This window comes from Gobius niger (genome assembly GCF_951799975.1).
Source record: "Gobius niger genome assembly, chromosome: 10".
In the NCBI taxonomy this organism is placed as follows: Eukaryota; Metazoa; Chordata; class Actinopteri; order Gobiiformes; family Gobiidae; genus Gobius; species Gobius niger.
Window position 1 is genome coordinate 13,456,061 of NC_136861.1, and position 22,715 is coordinate 13,478,775.

General features: G+C 40.2%; 1 protein-coding gene across 1 annotated transcript in view; it reads right to left on the reverse strand.

The window, feature by feature from the left end:
- Positions 1 to 9,647: 9,647 nt before the first annotated feature.
- LOC306968923 (SH3 and cysteine-rich domain-containing protein 2-like) overlaps positions 9,648 to 22,715 on the reverse strand; it is a 76,025-nt gene continuing 62,957 nt past the window's right edge. The window contains exons 10-12 of the mRNA XM_079564506.1: positions 21,827 to 21,878; positions 11,845 to 11,982; positions 9,648 to 10,116 (exon numbers count right to left, since the gene is read on the reverse strand). Of these exons, the coding sequence (XP_079420632.1) occupies positions 10,018 to 10,116; positions 11,845 to 11,982; positions 21,827 to 21,878 (289 nt within the window). The 3' untranslated portion in view covers positions 9,648 to 10,017. The remainder of the gene's footprint in view (positions 10,117 to 11,844; positions 11,983 to 21,826; positions 21,879 to 22,715) is intronic.

The following is a 22,715-nucleotide window of genomic DNA, read 5'->3' on the forward strand; positions in this document are numbered from 1 at the left end:
AAACAGGTGCTCGCTCTTCACCAGTAACTGCCACCACAACCATCTTAGACATGGCTTTCAAACAAGAAACCCTGTGAGAGGAAATGATGCGGGCACATCTGCAGTCGGCTCACACTAGGCTGCTGGCTACTCTTAAACCATTTCAAAAGCACCATTATTCATGCAGCGCGGAGAGCGGGTTTAATCTCCCAGATGCAAAGTATTTTAGGACATTCTTTCAATAGCACCAGACTTAACAAACACTTCTCTAAGCATAATTATATCGTTATTTTCGCTAATGCGGCAATTGCAGCTATTGACGTTTGCGAGACCTTGAAAAGCCTTTCGATTCGGGGCGTTCGACTGTGCGCAGCGTGCGTCGGTTCATTACGGGCCCCGCTTTCCTTCAATCTTCGTGTGGATTTGATTAAAGATAAAAAAAAATCAAAACAACCAAAAGCTACACGCTGTTTGCAAATGTTCACGGATTCCTCAAATAACAGAAGATTGTTTTGTAGAGACACTTTATTGAGCCCACGTCCAAACAAATTCATTCGACATTTGGGAAAGGAAAAGTCACACAATACGGGATGATAAAAAGTACGGGAGACTGATAGTGCCCCCACCCGTGAGAAAAAAAAGTTGCTACAAAGGCCACAGCAAAAGTTCAATACCATATTAACCTTCAAAAGCGTTTTCTACCCAGATTGTTGAACTTTCCATTCTGTTCCTTCAAGTTCCATTGAGGTTACTTTCCCTTTTCGGGCTTTCTGAATTTTTCACATATAATTCAATATATATGGAAAGCGACTTCTTAGGGGGAATTTTTACTTCGCTGAGAAAGCTGGGATTTAGAGAAAGGCTCTGCTGGCAAAGAAGGATACTGGAGTTTGATGCTCGCCGATTCAAAGCGCGGCTCTTAGCAAAATGGCATGAAGTAGATAGAAATTGACCGATGATAACAGTAATTTTCAGACAAAAATGACCAGAGAAGTCATACGAAGGTGAGTGGACGGTTGCACTATATTTACACTTCCTTAACCTTTACTCCAACATGAAGGAAACAAATTCTCTTGCATACAGGTTTTGAATTTGCAAACATATAGTGGGAGGAAAAAGTGAGTACGCTGTTTGGAATTTCATGGCATAAAATGTGGTTTGATCTTTAGTAAAATCACAAGAATGAGTAAACAGTGTCTGCGAGACACTGCAGGTGAATAGGGATTTTTCTTTTTTAAATTACAGATGTCAATTTGAAATTTTTGCTGTAGATTACTGGCATAAATGTGAGAAAAAAAATAGATTGAAAGTTTTCTGTCAGTTTATGTTATCATATTAAAACAAGATGTTTTATGCTTAAAATGCCCAAAGTTTCCCATCTTTTTGGCGACAAAATCTGAATAATGGCTTGATTCAAATGTATGGTTTTATTTTGTTGACAGATTAGTTACCAAGACATTTTCAGAGGGGATTTTGAATTTCTTTAGTTTAAAATAAGCTATTTTTAGTGGAAAAATCAGTAAAAAAATATTGTTCAGTCCAAAGCTGGAAAATTTGAAGTCTTTGGTTCCTACTGACGTGGAGATAGTGTCACCACAATGAGAGAAAAATGTGTTTTGAGAAAAAGGCCCTTGAAATTATGATGTCCTATATACATCTATGGGGAAGAGACCAATTTGGCCCAAAACCTGAAAACTGAAAACATTTAGTTTTTGCCTGTAGTGTCTCTCCTTAAACTTATACCACTCAAACATTTTATCACATTCTTATTGGCCATAGCATGTTAACATTCACAGGACTAAGTGAATAAGTGAGTACACCCTTGGATTCAATAACTGGCTGACCCCAGCGATAACTTCATCCAGACCTCAGGATGAATCTTGGACCATTCCTCTTCACAAAACTGTTGCAGTTCAGCGAGATTCCTGAGGTAAATCGCTTTTGAGCTCATGCCACAGCAGCTCAAGCTTTTGTGCTTTGGGTCATTGTCTTGTTGCAGAACCCATCCTCCTTATGGTCTCAGGCTTTTCTCTTAGAGCATCCTTAGCCAGGGGGTGTACTCACTTATTCCTCCCTGTCCTGTGAATGTTTCCATGTTATGGCTAATAAAAATATGATACAATGTAAATGTGTGGGTGGTATTAGTTTAAGCAGACACTGTTTACTCATTCTGGTGATTTTGATGAAGATCAGGCCACATTTTATGAGCGATTTAGGCAGAAATGTGAGAAATTCCAAATGGTTGACTCACTTTTTCCTCCCACTGTATAACAAGGCATAGAGAGATGTTGTATGTTGATGAATATTAACATTTACTGTGAAGGAATGGGATTAATTATAAACCTGTTCTCAATAGAAATTAATTGCTTTCGTGTCTCAGAGTGACTGAATGTAATTATTAAAAATCTGTTCATATTATACTTAATCTGTTGCTAAAACTGATGAATTGCCTGTGCACCTGTACATATTGTATTCATATCGTGTCCTTCTGGTGTTTTGTGTTTAAAAGGACATTCGCCTATTTCACAGGCAAATAAATGGAAAAAAACATCCACACGCTTCATTTGGGTTGTGAGAGGAATCCAGTTTGAAATCAGAATTGAGCCTGTGTCTTTCAAGTGAGAGAAGCCCGAGCAGCCAAACCCCCAGATACTCTTGACGCTCTTTTCAAGGGAACTGAAAGTTATTGAAGTCTCCAACCGCGCTTGACTGCAAAGTAAATGTGCTGGATCTCACAAGTGAGCATATTTTAGAAAGCCGGAGTTGGCATGTTTTTAGGGCCGCAAAATTGTTATTTCAGAAGTCAACAAAACAGTTAATTATAGTGAATTTGATGTGTGTATTTGATGTGTGTTTTCAGCACAATAAAAACTGTATATGATGCTTTTACTGACGGTTCAAGCTTGTGTTAGAGTCAAGAGGCAGTTAATACATTTGTCATTCATTACATTGGTCTATAGGTGCTGAATGGTTAGCACATATGAAGGTTCCCAGACCATATGCTGACTATCTGTGTCGAGTTTGCACATTCTCCATGAGTCTGGAGACACCGGCTTCTCTCATCAACCCAAATCTCCAGCTTTAGTCTTGTTGAAAGTTAAAGCTGAAGATCTGGAGATGGGATCATTTATTTAAGGCGAGACACTGCAGGTGAATACATTTAGAGTTATCCATTTGAAACTTTTGCTGTAGACAGTGTTGGGGAGTAGCTAATTACTGTACATGTATTTAGAACACTCATTTTGAGTATGCATTCTGGTAAAGTTACACTTTCATTTGATTGTATTTCGAATACAGTTACTTTCCAAAGATCAAGGGAACATCCCAGTACTCAATGATTAAATTTTAGCTCCATACTGCACTACATTATTAAGAAAGAACTTTTAGTGTTGACCTGTTTTTCCTCCAAAAATAATAAAGATTAAAAAAATGTTTGATTTAGATTTAAAACACCACAGTGCATACAAACACTGCGCATGTGTCACATGATGCTGTGATGTTCTGCTCTTGTGCTTTTGCCAAGAGAGTTAAAGAGTTCCTCATTAATGGTAAGTGAGTTTATAACAGGTGTTCTAATGATCATAGTCTTTATTTTTGTAATTATGCGGCATATTTATACATAAATATAATGACAATCAATGTGAAAGTATTGAAAAAGTATTCAAAGTATTCAGAATACAGTACGCTGATTAGACAAAGTAACAGAATACATTGCAAAATACATTTTAAAGCCAGTATTCAGCATTCTCCCCAACATTGGCAGTAAATTATTGGCATAAATATGAGGAAAAAATAGATTTTAATTTTTTTTTCCGTCATTCTATGTTTTCATGTAAAAGAATGGCCCTTTATGACAAAAAATGCCCCAAATTTCCCATATTTTTGGCGATGAAATCTAAAGAATGGATCGAACCAATTTTACATTGACAGTTTCAGAGACTTTTTCTGAGGGGACTTTGGATATCTTATGGGGTTTTGAAATATGCTGTTTAAAAATTGAAATTTCGCCCTGTTTTTTGAAATTCCTAATTTAATGAATCAGGCAAGGAATTAGATATTAAAATTTGGAGTCTGTCAGCACTACTTACGTGGAGATATTGTTGCACCAATGTGAGAAAAATGCCTTTTGAGAAGATGGCGCTTATATCAATCTATTGCGAAACATTGAATCAGTGCAATAATTAAACATGTTATTGTGAAGATTAGTTACTTTTCTGTTTCCAAGTGAAAGTTTATATGTTCAAGGGATATTTCAGGATTTTTGACATAGGGCCTCATTTCCTAGTTATCCAGAGTGTTGTTGATTTCTGGAGATTTTGTTTTTTTAATTCATGCAGAGTTTAGTGGTGACTAATAACACCAGACTACCGATATAAATGTCTGTGTTGGAATTCAAAAAGGAGCTTTCTACAAATCAGATATGGCAACGTTTGGAGGGCTTCTAGTTACCATAGACATGTGCTAGCCTAGCACTAGCCTAGCACCAATAAACTCTTCAAATATAAGGATGAATTAAAAAAATGAATGAATTAAAAAAATAAAAAAATCTCCAGAAATGAACAACACTCTGGATAACTAGGAAATGTCAAAAATCCCCTGAAATATCTCTTTAAGAAACCAATTTGGCCCCCCGAAAAAAGAATAAAAAGGTTTTGCCGGTAGTGTCTCCCCTTAAAAGTGACTAATAAATGGTTTGGAGACAAGTTTTCACTGGACCAAAACAGAGCGAGGACCGGCCCTGCTCCGGTGTCACGACTCTGACTATTACAGTCACACATAAGAGAGGAAGACAGGAGAGTTATATTTAATCACAGATGACTACAGCTCTCTCGAGTCCGGCGTTACCTGCACACACAAACGCATCACGGTTCAGTGCTTGTGTCGTCCCTGTTATTTCTGAACTCATCCAACGAACGGTCCCCAAACTCCGTCAGGCTCAAATCCCTGGTCGGGAGCCGATCTTTCCAACAGACTGGGCGCTTTGCATGTTTGAGTGGTTCGGAACGTTTGGAACAAAATGTGTTTCCGGGAAGGAAAAAAAAATGCTTTGGACAAGTAAATCAGTTTTGTACCATAGGCTGCAGGTGATATAGTGGGTCAATAGGTAGCATTCACGATTAAGAATGTGATGATGTCATAATGTCAGGTGGAGGGCAGGGCCAATACAACTCTATGGGAGAAATACAGTTTTTGTAAGAAATCTCCAAAACAAAAATTGACAAATGTTTCTCCTCATCAGTTTTTGATCGTGATTGGATTCACAAACCTGTGATATTATTTCTATGTCTGAAAGTTCTTTCCTTTGGACAACATCACGCACTAGGTAGGCTAGCGTTCACGTGAAATCATTCTAAAGAGCCCATAGTTTAAAACTGAGGTGGAGCAACTGACGGTAACTATGGTAACTGTGGTAACTGACAAAATGCATATTTGTATGTCTTTGTTTTTTGGCTCATATCTCAGACATTACTGGAGGAATCCACATGAAACAAAAACTTTCAGACACAAAAATAACATCACAGGATTGTGAATCCAATCATTCTCAAATACTGATGAGGAAAAGCATGTGTCAATTTTTGGTTTGGAGATTTCTTACAAAAACTGTATTTCTCCCATAGAGTCGTATTGGCCCTGCCCTCCATCTGCCATTATGACATCATCACGTTTCTAAATCGTGAACGCCACCTTTTGTTAAACAGGGGGTTGATGGTACTTGGCAGAGAGGTATGTATGGGCTTTATGCACAGCTTCACCACGCGACGACTTCTTGGACAATAAGCCAGACACTGCACTTCCTGTCGCAGATCGTTTACATTCACAGTTAGCAGGTCCCACACAAATAAAGAGAGATAGCTCAGGATTTGGTTAAGGACAACGAGTTACTAATGGACAGTCACTGCTTAATTTCTGTGGGACCCTGCTAATTTTTAATGGGAAGAGATAGCGGCCAGGAAGGACAGCGCCGGGTTTGCTGTCCAGGTTGAAATCATGTGGGGTCACTGTGCATAGAGCCCACTGCTGTGTGTCTGGGCAAGACACTTTCACATTACCCAGTAAAGCGGGACAATTTTGTAAAAACAAATGAATAAATCTCTCGTGGGAATTATTATTTGAGCATTACAGTTAGATTTGCAATATATATATATGCAGATTCAGTCCCCAGTGCACAGTTTAAACAGGTTTAGGATCATTATCATATAAATAGACTGGAATGTGAACTTTTATCGGACCACCTTTAGCTTTAATTACAACTGTGGCATTGTTTGGATGGCGGCCGCGACACAACGATCTTTCACCAAAGAAAAAAAAAAAGAGTGGTGCGCACTGAATGGGTGCTGCTGCCGGATGCTCTCTCATCGAATGCAATTTCTCCATCTGTGAGATCAATAAAGTACCATCTTATCTTATCTCTTTCAATAAGCTTCTCCAAAGTCAAAAGTTGCACACGTTTTTTTTCTACCAAGATATTGTACTGATGATGGGAGAGTGTGATCACTGCACAAAGCCTTCTCCAGCACATCCCAAAGATTCTCACAGGGGTTAAGATCTGAACTCTGTGGCGGACAATCCCACTGTGAAAATTATTTCTCTTGCTCTTCTTTCACAATGTGAGCCTGATGAATTCCGGCACCGTCATCTTGGAATATGCCACTGATGGAATAACCTGGTCATTCGGGATGTTCAGGCCGTCCGCTGATCTCACTCTTAGACCTAGACCTGACCAACTGCAGCAGCCTCAGATCAGAACAGTTTGTTAAATTCAAGAGACATCTGGTGTAAAGAAACATAAATGTTGTAAAATCACTGCGCGGCCAGCTCTCTAGGGCAAACCAGACTAAATTAAAGATAATACTACCCATAATAACAAGGAATTGCAGTCTACTTTTAGCATAATTTATGACCCTGGAGTGATTTGACTGTGAACTCGTGTTAGTCCATATAACTCTCAGTGCTCATTTCCATTCAACAACTTCACATGTAGTGCACATTACACACTTTTTATTAACTTTCTTCAATGTTAAAATATTAACCAACAAAACACAGAACAGGGACACACACTCAGACAGAATACATTAAAAACATTCACCAAAAAGGAACATTTTTGTTTTACATGGCTTTTAAGAGCTTTACCGAGCTATTTTGTTTCTCAAACTTCGAAATGTCATTTGAAATCCGCAAAGGGTTTATTTCCCTCTTGCGCCGCTGCAGAAGTCGCCCAGCGTGACTCTGAGAGATTTCCGGATTAGGCATTTGACCTTTTGTATATCTGTTCCTCTGTGGTTACTGTGAGTGGCGGGAGCTTCCTTTGACTCACGTCGGGTATCTGGCGTCGGTCTGTTTGAAATCGATATCTCTTCATAAGCCGTACAAGACACTAAAAAGATGACTAAGACGGAAGCTTCATGATACTTTGACTAGTGGACACCTACACAATGACGGCAAACTAAACAGTGATGGAAGATAGGCCTTGGTTCGGATTCTTAATACATTTCCCAGTGCATTTATCAAGCCAGCAACATTTTCATAAGTGAAGACGAATCGATGAATACGAGATTGCTAAAGACGGGACAGGCACCAGTCACTAACCCGGCAAAGTCAGATTGATATTAGGGTGTAATAACATTCACAATAATTCGCTATTGCTGCTGATTGGCTAAAACGCAATGAGCTTAATCCAATCACGGCAAAAGCTTAAAACGCTGACAAACAACATCTATTGATAGACAGAATCGCCCATATATGGTAATGTTTGAAAACAGTTAAGGGGGAAAACAATTGGAGAAAAATCTAAACCTTTCTGTAATTATTCAAAAACTATTTTAACAAATGCTGAATTATTAACATAGCTTTTCTACTAAATAAAGATACAAAGACATGGAGAGGAGCAAAGTGGTTCAACCGTAAATACATAAATAACGGAGAGCATCGTGCAAATGCTAATGCTAACCCTAGCGAGCACTAGCTACGAATGCCGTTTTTTCCACTTCTACATAACAATCTGCTGTGAATAAACATCCATCTGGACCCGATTTAGACTTGACTTTATTTGTATGTGATAAATAAGATTATATTTCGCCAGAATGGCTAAAAAAGAGTGAGCAATTGTGTTTCCCAATAGATTCTGTTTTCCCCCTCGGCGAGGCCACACCCCCTTCTGTGACGCGATGGTAACGTGTCAGACAAGGGGGCGTGGTCTAGCGGAGGGGGAAGAAAACCTCTTATTGGAATCACAATTTTAGAACGTTTTTAACCGTTTTCGGGTGGACTCTACACACATTTATCCTACACAAATAAGGTCAAGCCAAAATTGGGTTCATATGGATGTTTTTTCACAGTAAAATGTTCAGTATGAGCGCTAAAACAGCACTCGTAGCTAAAGTTAGCTTATGTAGCGTGAAGCTAACGTTAGCTTCATGTTAAGCATTGTCCATTTCTGAAGTCTGTTGAATCACATTGCACTTCTCCATGTCTCTGTATCTTTATTTAGTAGAAAAATATAGGCTAATCATAATTCAGCATTTGTTACATGGTCGAGTAGGAGAGAGTTTATATTTTTCCGCTCTTTGTTTTCCTTCTGGCTGCTGATCGTATATGAGCAATTCCAAAGATGCCGTCTGTATCTATTGTTATATAAAGTGTGTTAAAGTGTTATTTGGGGTCACCGTGTTGTTAACAAGAAGTAGCTAAAATTATTCTTGTTGTTGTCGCCAAATGTAGAATCCACCCACTCAAACTCGTGCAGCGGACTCAGAGCCCCTGTTAATGCACATGATGGATATTTTTGGTGAGTTTGTGAATGTCACCACAATCCAGCACTTTTTACTTCTACTTGAGTATTATTAAAATGAAGAATCTACTCTTACTTGACAAAAAAATAATAACATTGACTCTTGACATTATGAGAAAATCTTTAAGAGACAAATCTTCATAATAACCTTCACATAACACGTAAAATAGATCTTTTGTTTTTGTTTTACCTAATTCTTCATAATATTTTTGTATGTTTTTCTTGCATTATCTTTGAAAATATAATAATTATATATACATTTTTTAACATTATTTCATGTTTTGTTTCTCTAATTAATGTCACTACTGAAACATGATTCAGACTTTTATGCTCCAACAGATACTCAGTACTCACAGTACTCAGGTAAAATGTTCTTTAATTCTTTTTATTAATTAATGATATCTTTACCTTTTACTATTTACTACTGACATGACTGGATATACAGTTGTGCTCAAAAGGCAGACCTTTTGAAGATTTCTTTGTGTGACAATTTTTCAAATAATATGAAAGATAACACAAAAGGTTTCTTCACTCATAATAAGTGGTTGTGTGAAGCTAAAAAAAAAGAGTTTTAAATCATGATTAACAAAAAAAAGTACCCTGATCCAAAGTTCACATACTCTAGTTCTGCGTATTCTCCCCCTTTAGCGTCAATGACAGCTTGGAGTCTTTTGTGGTCATGGTGGAGAAGATTCTGTTTATAATTTAATGGTAAAGCGGCCCATCCCTCTTGATCATAAACTTTGGAACAGGGTCATTTTCTTTTTTCAATATGATTTAAAAAGAGCAAACTCAGTTGTTTCACTTTAATGGCTTCCCACAACCACTAACTATGATTGAAAAATAATTTTGTGTTTTCTTTCATATTCTTTGTAAAATAGAGAAAAAATCTGCCAGGGTGTGTGAACATTTGAGCACAACTGTATATGGACTGTAATAGGGGCTCTCATCATCAACATAATGCATGTTTAAGATATTATTTCTTATTTTCTCGCCTGTATAATTGTAAAGCTTCTAAGTTGGCCCTTGCACTGTTCACGCCTGTATTATCACTTGTATTGAAATGTTGCAACAGAACCCAGACCTATCTTCTATTATGTATAAGAACTCTGCCTTTATATGGCCGTTATATATTCAACTCGGGACCAATTAAAATGGCCGCCCCAGCCGAGGCGAACGGTGCAGGTGTCGTCAGGAGTTTGAAGTCGTGTAAATAAGTCTTTTGGGGTCCATATAAAGGAGGGATGGGCTCAGATCTCTTCTATGGATTGCGCCGCCACCAGGCCCCTCTTCTTCCCACTGCTCAGCTTCACAAACACCTCGCCGTCGTCTCTCTTCCCCACGCAGATCTGAGGAGGAAGGAGAGGCCAATTAGAAAGTTTACAAACGCAGTGAGTCATCGCTCCAGGGCTCAAATGTCACAGCTGTTTTTAAGATGGACCTGAAAGAAAATGGTCCAAGTTTAGTTTTGTAGCTACTGCTATTAGGCTCGGGAAGAAGGTGTAAAAAAATACCACCCAGAGACCAGGAACGGAGTCCAATGAGTTTCCAATTGCATGAAAAAATCTGCCTGTATACACCTTTTACAGATAGATTTAATAAGCTCTTTATTAGTGAAAAATTGCAAAAATTTAAATTTTGCCTTGTTTTCTTGTGGTTCAAAGCTCAATAAATCAGGCTAGGAATGAATCTTAAAAGTCTCTTTGAAAAGGACTTCAAAATATTACATTCGAATCTGTAGGAGCTTCCGTGCTGCACAAAGATCCCAAATATGTGGCTTGCTAGTGGAGATAACTTTACAAAATAAGCATAATAAGTTTGGTCTTTTTATTACTCCTTTTTTGACCATTGAGTGAAAAATCCATGTTTTTACCTGACATGTCTGCTTTAAAGGAACCATCGTTTTTCCATACTGAGATATGTTCTTACCTGAGCTTGGACGAGTTGATGCATACCTGTCTGGTCTTTACGTGTGCGCTCTGTCACCCAAAACGACCAAAGATGTTGTTAGCATTTAGCCTCTCCTCCTCTCCTCCATGGAGTCGAACAGGGTGAAGTCAGAAGCGACCAAGCTCTTGACGTCGGAGTGCTCCCCAGGTGTTATAGTGCTCCCCAGGTGTTATGACGCCTTGCAATATAGTACCCATTTTTATCCGCTTAAAAAATCGATATGTTTAATTTTGTGTAACTATACTTGAATCGTGTAACTACTCACGTAACCGTATTTAAATAGGGAAAATGTGGAAGAGCTTCGTCGCTTCTAACTTCACCCCCGTTTGGCCCCATAGAGCAGTGGTTCCCAATGTTTTTTGTCTTTCGTACCCCTTTGGCCTTTCAGTAGTCAACCGTGTACCCCCTACCTCAAGGGTGTTCCAGTTTATTTAGAAAGTAATTACTTAAAAGTGGTATTTGTAAGAAAAAAGGATAATGTTGCAGTCAAAATAAACCAAAAAATCTCCCAAAGCAACAATTATGTTACATGTTCCCCTTTTTCAATCTGAAATAGTTCCAAGTACCCCCTGCTATAGGTCCTCGAGTACCCCCAGGGGTCCCCATATCCCTGGTTGGGAAACACTGCCATAGAGGAGAAGAGGAGAGGCTAAATGCTAGCAACATCTTTGGTCTTTTTGCGTGACTGAGCGCACGCACAAAGACCAGACAGTTACGCATCAACTTGTCTCAGCTCAGGTAAGAACATATCTCCATATGGAAAAACTGTGGCCTGTTCCAATCTGATGCTTTAACTTTTACCCCAATACATTTACTGCTCCTGCATCTGTACTTTAAATCAAGTAAGAAAATGTAATATTTCTTCCACCACTGCTGAAGATGGGCTCGACCCGCCATCTGAGAACCACTGGCTTGAGCGACTCAGTAATATATGATCTTTGTAACTTCTGCTTTAAAGTCTTGATGTTTCAGAGGCTACTCAGGACAAATGGTTCCATGTGTTTAGCATAGCGGGGCAAGATGATTCATTCATGAGTCATTCTTCCTGGTCTAAAAAACAACAGTGCTGCTTTCAAGGTGAACCTGGCAGGAAATATCCCTAATTTAGCCCTGTAACTGTTTGTTACCTGGGACTCGCGCACTGGCATGTGCCCTCTCCCACGGTTCCCCTCGGAGCTCTGCACCACCCTCCACACTCTCTCTCCAGGACGCACCCGCTGCACGAAGTTGGCCGGAAAGAAGCCGACTCTGTCCCCGCATTTGCCCTAAAACACAGAAGAGCTCGTGAACAATTTATGCATAACAGTAAGAGGAACAAAAATCATACTTTACAAGTGTTTTAATAAGCACTTTCCACACAAAAGTCAGTCAGTATATGGCTGCAAAAAATGAAAATGGGAAATTAATGTTCAATCAGCCAATTGCAATCACTTATTATTTCAGAAGCATAATACCCTCTGAAAGTGTTTAAACCTGATAACACTTTAGTTTCCTACAAACAGCTCAAGAACACTGCAAATAATGTATTCTAGTGTCTGTGTTCTTCCATATCAGGAAGCTCATTTCTTTGAGACAAGAGAATTAGTGATGCATGGATGTGGCAGGTGTGACAGTGGCTTTGTGGAGAGACTGTGCGGTGTTTCTATTCAAGACACTTTGATGAGAACGACAGAACATAGGCGACAGAGTTACATTTTTAAACATTTTCTGTTGCCTCGTGGTTTTTTTCAATGAAAAAAAATGTGCCTTGGCTCAAAAAGGTTGAAAAACACTGGGTCAGGGAAACGCCTCATTTGAAAGCTCAAGCTCCTTCCTAATTTTTGTTGTCACGTTTTTTTATCACGTTTTTTTCATCACGTTATTTTCACGTTTTCATCCTGTTTTCTAGTTTTTTCACTTCGCGTTTTAATCACGGTTTTTTTTATCATGTTTTTATCTCGTTTTTGTCATGTTTTTGACATTTTTTCACATTTTTTCAAGGTATTTTTATCACTTTTCCCGTTTTCGTCACATTTTCATTTTTTTTATCACGTTATTTTCATGCTTTCATCACGTTTTCGTCACTTTTTCTAGGTTTTTCACGTTTTAATCATGTTTTGTTCACGTTTTCATCACATTTTTTCAGGTTTTTTATCACGTTATTTTCATGCTTTCATCACGTTTTCGTCACTTTTTCTAGTTTTTTCAAGTTTTATCACTTTTTTTCTTCAGTTTTTGTCAAATTTTCAGCGATTTTTTCCCCACATTAAAAAAAATAAAAAATCATCACGCTTTGTTCACGTTTTTGTCATGTTTTTGTCACGTTTTCGTCAGGTTTCTGTTGCGTTTGGGCCCATTTTTGTAGCTTCATCTAAACTAAATTACACTAAACAAAACGCAGCCAAAATGCTACAAAAAAGCAATGAGAACGTGACAAAAACGCAACACGACGAAAATGTGGCGAATGTGGCAAAAACCCTACAAACAGCACCAAAAACAAAAGCTATTTTGTTGACCTTAGCTTTCAAATGAGGCTTTACACTTGCCTATAGGCTGTAAACTCCAGTCGAGAAGCTTTTCGATTTGGGTGAAGCTGAACTGGAGAAAATGTGCTTGGTTTTGGTGGGGGTTCAGAGGTAAAATTCAGCCTTGATTTGAAATGTTTTTTCTGTGGCTTAGAATATAATTTCAATATTCTCCCTCACCTTCAATGCAATGCAGTGAAAAGGCCCATTTCAACATAAAAGTAAATAAACATGTATCTGTGAGTCCTTTTACCATGTAGAAAGTACAGAGAGTGGGTTTTAAAACCCATACAGGCATGGTTTAGTGCGGACAGTCATGATTGAGGACATTGTGGTTTCAGAATTACAGGCAAATGGAGCCCACTGCCCGCATCTTAGGAAATGTAGCTAATGAACGTAGATGCCTCATGTATCAAGTAAAGCTGAGAGCAACATTACATGCCCCACAGAGTCGATCCTTATTTGATTCCACGGCTTCATTGGCTTTAATTGTATTCCTCTTGTTCCATGTGCTCTGCCCTGAGAGCTGCTTCAATGCCACTGAAGAGGTTTATGTAAAAGCCAGACATTCCCTTCGTTCTGGCTAAATATTTTAAAATGTCTTGATTATTATTTCATAGCATTTGGATCGGCCACTGCTGCTGCTTGGATGACTTTGTCATTCTTGCTTGGAATGTGGGAACTTGAGTGCATGGTGAAGGGCGAGCTACTTCTGCTTCTACTTGAAACTTGTAACTGTTGGATTAAAAATGGAGGACACCCTGGACACTACAGTCGCCATGATGATATTTCTACACGTGAATGTTTGGAGGTTTTATTCAGTGTGTTCATAAACCTAAGTGTTTTTGACTCATCAAGGTTAGAAATGTTGAGAGCCTTTGGTGAGCTGTTGGAAAGGGCAATAAAGTATTGAACTGAGAAGATAATGAAATGTGGATGTTTGGCCTCGTGTGAGAGAGAGAAGGACCTCAACTACTGAATAGGACAGTCTACAAATGTGAATCGGAAATGACTTTAACCTCTTTACCCCCACCTGAACCAGGCACATTTTCTCCAGTTTGGCTTTGCCCGAATCTAACAAAACAGCGACAAAAACGAGGATGAAAACGCAACAAAAAAGTGACAAAAGAGTGTCAAAAAACGTGCTGGAAAAACAAAACAAAAAATGTTAAAAAGTAACAGAAAATGGCAAAAACATGACAAAAAAGTGACATAAAAACGTGACAAAACGCGACAAAAAGAGCCACAAAAAAACGTGCCAGAAAAATGATGGAAAGTGACAAAAACGTGGGGAAAACACAACAACAAAAGCTATGAAAATGTAACAAAAAAGTGACACAAAAATGTGAGAAAAACGCAACAAAAAAGTGACAAAAGAGCGACAAAAGCAATGTCGGAGAGTGACAAAAAAGTAGCGAAAACACAACAAAACAAGTGACAAGAACGTGGGGAAACACAACAAAAAAAAAGCTATGAAAAAATAACAGAAAGTGGCAAAAAAAGACACAAAAACTTGACAAAATGCAACAAAGAGCGCCAAAAAATGTGCCGGAAAAACAATGGAAAGACAAAAACATGGGAAAAAACCCAACAAAAAAGCTACAACAAAAGCTATGAAAAAGTAGCAGAAAATGACATTACAACCATGACAAAAAAGTGACACAAAAACGCTACAAAAAGCAATGAAAAACTAACAACAAAAACAGGAAACAAAGAGACGAAATCACGGCAAAAACATCGCGACAATGTGGCAACAAAGTAACGATCACTTTTGTAGGCCTTAGCTTTCAAATGAGGCATTACACTGTTGCTCTCCAGTCAAGAAGCTTTTAGATTTGGGTAAAGCCAAATTGGAGAAAATGCGCTCGGTTCAGGCGGGGGGTGAGAGAATAATTATCGCTTGTACTATATTTTCATGATGGTTAAAGACGGGGCACAGTATTACGCTTTTTTCTTTATCACTATCTTGCACTTGGTTGGCAAGAAAATGCACTATTGATCTAAAACAGCTCAAATTAGAAAAGAAGAAGAAGAAAAATATCCAGTAGTTTCATTTCCTGACCATCCACGCGAGCGAAGATAAGCTCCCCTTCGCGACGGATGGACGACACCAATGATTTCAGTTTTGAGCCGATACCAAGTCAGGGCGAGGGTTTCCAATAATGACACCAATGAGTTTTACATTAAAATGAGATGAAACTCCCTCATTTTGCTCCCTTGAGAAATGTACTTTAAATGTATTTATTTGATCAGGGACAGTGCACAAAAGACATTGGTCTAACAATGAAAGAAAGGAAGAGCTGTCATGTGCCAGATTGATGTTATACTTACAAAAGTGAATTAAATGATTACAGAAAAGGAGGAGTAAGAAAATGTAACTTCTTTGTCGAATTTTGTCTCTTATTTGTTGCATTCTAGTCTCTTTTTTGTTGCTATTTTGACGCTTTGTTCAAGAAGCTTTTAGTTTGGGTAAAGCCAAACAGGAGAAAATGTGCTCGGTTCAGGTGGGGGGTAAAAGGTTAAAAAAAAAAAAATATCGATATTAAGACATGCTGATCACACTGTCAATACTGTCTCCAGTATCGACATATCAACATTATGGTTTCACCCATCCCTGTACCCTTTGCTGAGCAGCTGTTTCAATAAAGAGTCAAAATAATGGCTGTGGTGAAACTATGCTGTGTGTTTTCCCTTCGCACTTAGCAACTATCGAGAGGTGAGGAAATCATTTTTCGTAGGACCTGGGGAGGAGATTGGTGGGAGCTGTCGACGGGCTGCTAATAAAGATGATTCAAAGATTACTGAAAGATGCGCTTGTGGCTCGAAACACAACTGAACAGGTGTGTTTGTGATGAGAAAACAACACCACCCTTTAAAGCAGGGGTCCACAAACAACGATGATTTAATCCGGCCCCCAACTTGTAGAGCACAAATCCCTGAGTATGTCAAAAAAAAAAGGAAGTCTCTAGCCCATTCCTGTGCGGAGTTAGGATATTTTAACTAAATAACCAGTTTACTCATTCCAGTCACTGGGGGGCAATTTGAATAAACAAAAAATAATTCCACAGGTGTCCAGCAGAGGGCACCTACATAATAGATCAGAATATAAACACATTATAGCCACGTGGTAAATGAAGCTTACCACCACAGAGTGTGGAGAGAATGAATAATGACCACGGTACTTTGTGAAACTTGTGACACAGGACACAGCACAATACAAGTGTAAGAAGTTATTACTTTGGTCACATTACATAATGAGGTTTTATTTGAAAATATAAATAAATGGAAATTAAAACAAAGTGTGAAGACTTGATTGACTATTCCTGCAAACCACTACATTGAAATAAATATGTGCCTGAATCAAGTGTTGACCTTGTGGATATAGTAGTGGGGACGACTGTGCCAGGCGAGTCATCTCTACTTCACAATGAAGCATTTTGGTCTAGGTCATACAATTCTATGTTATAGCCAACCCGGTCCGGCCCCCCATCAAAGTCAGGAACAATAATGTGGCCCCCACAGAAAAAAGTCTGAGGACCCCTGCTTTAAAGGGATATTTAAGGATTTTTGACATTGGGCCTCATTTCCTAGTTATCCAGAGTTAATTCATGCAGTCCTTATATTAAAAGAGTTTAGTGGTGCTAGGCTAGTGCTAGGCTAGCGCATGTCTATGGTAACTAGTAGCCTGCATTAAAGGCCTCTTCAAAATCATGGGGTAGTCCTCCAAATGTTCCCATATCTGACTTGTAGAAAACTCCTTTGTGAATTCCACGTGTAGTAAGGCCGCAGGTAAACAAACTACTGTAGATCCGGTAACCGAGCAGATCACTCCGCCGCTGTGTAGCTTACAACCAGGAAGTAGATGCAAAATATACAAGAAATGCGGATATAGGTCTTTTGTAATTTCATTTATACATCCAGAGAAGTTCACAGTAAATTCTAAAGTGCATGTGAGAGATTACCCACTTTTTGCTGTTACATGTTGATTACATTGCCCCCTTTACAAATGAAAACACATTGCAAAAACAAATAGAAAACAATTATGAAACCCAGCAACCCAACGTGCCACATTACTGCTCATTAAATCTAATCGTTGCTTTAAAAAGAATGCATTAGTCCATTTATGAACATATCAGTGCCTCCCCCAGTCACCGAGAATAAATTATTGTTTACTGTCTGTGCTGTTGATGCCCTCGGTTGTGGTCTCTCTCTCCCAATGCTATACATAAGTAATGACTGATTCACTTTTTCAAAGCTTTCTGGATCCAGTGCTGTGGAAAGAGGCTCACAACTGCGCCGCTTTTAGTCAGGCATCAAGCAGATATTTAGTAAAGTGTATGATGGGGTGATTTGGGGGGTATTCAAGGTTTTGTAGGAAGAATATACTGTGTTCTAGACAAAAAACATTTTTTTAATCATTTTTTTTTGACTGTCAAACATCTCGGTTTGTGGTAAACGCTAAAGAACTGAGCCACTGCTGGTACAACTATCGCCCCTGAGTCAGCTCTCGTTGCTCCCGGTCCATTTCCAGCACTTAACGAACACAGATGCACATTTATTTCCATCGAGAGCCAGTGCAGCTCATTACACTCTCAATAAAGGGGCTCTTTGAGGTTGTTCAATTACATTATGTTAAAGTCTTTTGGTAATTTTCTGCGCAAAATGAGCATCTATTTCTGTCCGGGCCCTTCTGCATGTTGATCACCGAGGGGAAGCGGAGCAGGTGTGACGCATTAAAGCTCCCATTTAAAGACCAGGATTAACATGTGCACGATCAAGACGTTTGACTGTAGGAGAGTGTCTGGAGACATGAGATATGTCCAGCCAGCGTCTAAACATTTGACTGGTTTGGAAAAAAGTGTTACTGTACTTTTTAACCAAGTGCATTTTCTCCAGTTTGGCTTTACACAAATCTAAAAACCAGAGAATTACAGAAAAGTGACAAAAATGTGCCCCATCATGGAAATTGGTCATGCCGCCTTTGCTCTGCCCAATCCCGTCAGACCTTGGAAGCTAAGCAGGGAAGGGCCTTGCAGGGCTTGGATGGGAGACCGTTTGGGAACACCAGGAAGCCTAGTGAATGTAGTGAGTGAGTGAGACTGGTTGTCTCGCTTCTGTCAGTCTACCCCAGGGCAGCTGTGGCTACAATAGTAACTTACCACCACCGAGTATGGAGTGAACGAATAAAGCAATGTAAAGCGTCTTTGAGTGTCCAGAAAAGCGCTATATAAAACCAATGCATTATTATTGTTAAATTCTGATAATATTTGGAGAACTTGTGGCCATTTGAAGCTAAGCACTCAAAATATGTATCTCTTTGTAGAAACAATAAAAGTCTTTGGAGCCAGGCTTTAAAGTTGTGTTTAACCTCTTAAAGGAACAGGCCACCGTTTTTCCATACTGAGATATGTTCTTACCTGAGCTTAGACGAGTTGATGTGCACCTGTCTGGTCTTTGTGCGTGCCCTCAGTCACGCAAAACGACCAAAGATGTTGTTAGCATTTGATTTGGCCTCTCCCAGTATATTCCTATAGCGGGGGTGAAGTTAGAAGCCACCACGCTCTTCCACGGGCACACACAAAGACCAGACAGGTAGGTATCAACATATCACAGTATGGAAGAACTGTGGCCTGTTCCTTTAACCCCCTCATGAACCGAGCACATTTTCTGCAATTAGGCATTACCCAAATCTAAAAGCAAAAAAAAATCGGCAAAAGAGGGACAAAAATGTGCCGGAAAAACAACAATAACACAATAAAAAAGTAACAAAAACACACGAGTAAAGAGTGATGAAAAAGCAAGAAATAAAGTTACAAAAACGTGACAAAAATGAGATAGAAAAAATGACAAAAAAACGACAAGAAAGCGATTAAAAAAAGACAAAAACACAACAAATACACTTCAAAAATGTCACGAAAGTGTGGCAAGAGAGCAACAAAGACGTGATGGAAACGCAACAATAACACAACAAAAAAGAGATAAAAACGCGACTAAAGAGTGATGAACAATCAACAATAAAAATCAACAATAGAGCCACAAAAAAGCGACAAATAGGTGACACAAATGCAATGGAAATGTGACCATCGTACTTTGGTCACTTTTCCAACCAACGACTAACGCTGACATTTTTTAACCAGTGTTGGTCATGTAAGCCCCCGCCATGAGGACCAAAGACAAGTTTTTGCCTCGCCCATTGGTGGGACATCACAAACTTTCTCCATAGAAATCTTAAATATTTGCATTGACAACAAAGGCATACACTAGCTCCCCTTCATTCATTTTGATAAGAGAGCAAAAGTAGTATTGTCCAGCTGAGCATTAGGAGTCAGGAGTTTTGCCTTGTGTGGTACTTAGACCAGGGGTAGGCAACGTCAGGCCCGCGGGCCAAATCCGGTCCTCCAGCACAGAACCTCTGGCCCTCAAGATGATTTTGAGAAACATTATCCCATCCCATCTGCACTGGTCAAGCTCTGCCTTCCCTGCCTCAGCCCACTCATCATGGACATCATCAACTCCTCTCTCTCTGGAATAGTCCCCTCCTCCTTCAAAGTTGCCGCCATCACACCAATACTTAAAAAACCTGGCCTGGATCCTGACAACCCCAACAACTTCTGCCCCATCTCCAACCTTCCCTTTCTGTCTAAAATCCTGGAACGTTCGGTCGCCTCCCAACTAAAACATCACCTCCTCTCCAATCAGCTCTACGAAACCTTTCAGTCTGGATTCCGCACTCATCACTCAACAGAAACTGCACTACTCAAAGTATCAAACGACCTCCTCCTCGCCTCCGACTCTGGTTCCCTCTCCATTCTCCTCCTACTTGACCTCTCCGCCGCCTTCGACACCATCCACCACTCCATCCTTCTCCAACGCCTACAACACCTCGCATTCTCTGGCTCAGCTCTCTCCTGGTTCACCTCCTACCTCACCAACAGATCTCAATTCATATCCATAAACAACTGCACGTCTCACTCCATACCTGTCAACCATGGAGTCCCTCAGGGCTCGGTGCTTGGTCCCCTTCTGTTTATCCTGTACATGCTTCCCCTTGGACTTATCATTCACAATCATGGACTACAATTCCACAGTTACGCAGACGATACACAACTCTACCTCAGCACCAGATCCATCACTCCTGCCACAGTATCCACTATCACAAACTGCCTCTCTGCAATAAAATCCTAGATGAACACCAACTTCCTCAAACTCAACTGCAATAAATCTGAAATCATCGTCATTGGTCCCAAATCACTCCTCCCCTCCTCCCAAGACTTCAATTTCTCCATCGATGGCCACACAGTAACCACCTCTCCCCAGATCCAAAATCTTGGTTTCATTTTCGACCCCACACTCACATTCAAGCCCCACATCCGCCAAATCACCAAAACTGCCTTTTTCCACCTCCGTAACATTGCTCGCCTCCGGCCCACCCTCTCCACATCTGCTGCTGAAACACTGATCCATGCATTTATCACATCCAGACTCGACTACTGCAACAGCCTCCTGTACGGTCTCCCCTCCTCTGATTTACAAAAACTGCAATATGTTCAAAACTCTGCTGCCCGCCTCCTCACCCACACCCGCTCCAGAGACCACATCACCCCCGTCCTCCAACAGCTTCACTGGCTCCCCGTACAACAGCGCATCCACTACAAAGTTCTGCTCATCACCTACAAAGCCCTCAACAACCTGGCCCCCCCATACCTCACAGACCTCCTACAACGCCACCGCCCATCCCGTCGCCTCCGCTCTGCCGACATAAACCTCCTCAAACCCATCACCAAATCAAAGCACCGAACCCTGGGGGACCGAGCCTTCGCCATCGCCGCCCCCACCCTCTGGAACTCACTCCCCATCCACATCAGAAACTCAGACTCACTGGCCACCTACAAAAAACTACTCAAAACACACCTGTTTCAGCTCACCTACAACCAACAATAGCTCTGCCATCTTTGTTTGTCTGTCTCACTTGTAAAGCGTCTTTGTGTCTCCTGAAAAGCGCTATATAAGACCTATGTATTATTATTATTATTATTATGTAAATAAGAGTACATTTTACAGTACTCTGAACATGCAAGAAATAGTGTCAGTATTTTAAAAATGCCCTGGCAGAATATCCTACTTGGTCCTACAGTATGTAACATAAAACAGTGATTCTCAACTGGTGGGTCGGACCCAAAAGTGGGTCACGGAAACTTTTTCAGTGGGTCGCGAGATTTTCCATCTGAAACTGCATGGAATTTAAGTTTTAAAAGCATATCTATTGCTTTTTCAATAAAAACTTGTGTGGAAAACAACAATTTTGTACGATATATGACAAATGAAAGCTTTATTTGGGTTATTTGGGCCTGTCATCCGAGGGTAACGTTGGGTCCCGACTTGAGAACCACTGATGTAAAACATTGCAGAGAAAGTTACAGGCTACAATGTTGAGGTTCGGCCCTTGGTGTTTTGGCAATGATGAAAATCGGCCCTCCTCATCGCAAACTTGCCGACCCCTGAATTAGACTGACCGACATAATGTTATTACTAAAGTGTGATTCTGCATGGACACAGTGACACAGATCTGTTATACCGTACATATACAACAAGACCCGCCACCCACCTTCCACCACTCTTCATTCGAGTCGTCTGTGACCTGCACTCGATCTCCAGGCCTGAGAGAAGAAAGAGAAAAGCAAAGATGAGACGAGGGACGCATGTACCACAAGCACAGCGTGACATTAGAAGAGACGCGGTGGGCTGCGCGACAGGAGAATGACGGGGTGAACCATTCAAGGAGAACAAGACAGTGTTTTGAGTGGCGGGACAAAGACAGCATTATCAAACTGTCACAGCCGCTGCAGTAAGGGCATTGTCACTCGCTGTGGTAAAAGTGAACCTCCTTTGAGCACTGGCACGGACGAGGAGGAGGAGGTGATGGAGATGTCGTGACATCCTTTGGGGAAAACGCAAGAAACCGCCCGCCAGACCTGCACCGGTAGCCGACCTGCATGCTAATGATGAGACTTTTAAAACTCGCACACGCTGTCCTAGATACAGCGAGAACAAGGGAAGCAGCCGCGTCCCACTTGTTTCTGTACATTGGGTCCACGGGGAGTTGGCGCTCACTGTTGCCCCATATGATTACGGCTTACATTAAGTTTGTGAGATGTTATGCAACAACTATAACTTTTTTTTCATCCTTTTGTTTTCTCTTCTCCAGGTTGCAAGTGCAAACGGTTACCTTTAAAGAGTTTCAGAAAGAGGAGAGATTGGTGTGAAGGGACATTTCAACTCGAAGATGAAAGACGACTGAGGAGAACAAAGGCTTGGCTGCTTTTGGAGATCAGGCAGATGGAAGGGAGAAAGAGGTGATTTATTTGACAGACTTGAGAGCAAAGTTCTGTGAGAAAAGCAACAGGAGAGACTGTACTTCTTGGTTAAATTTACTCCACAGCATTATGTCCATGTTTTCCTTTAATAGACTGTTTATAATTCTCTTTGCAGTCCGT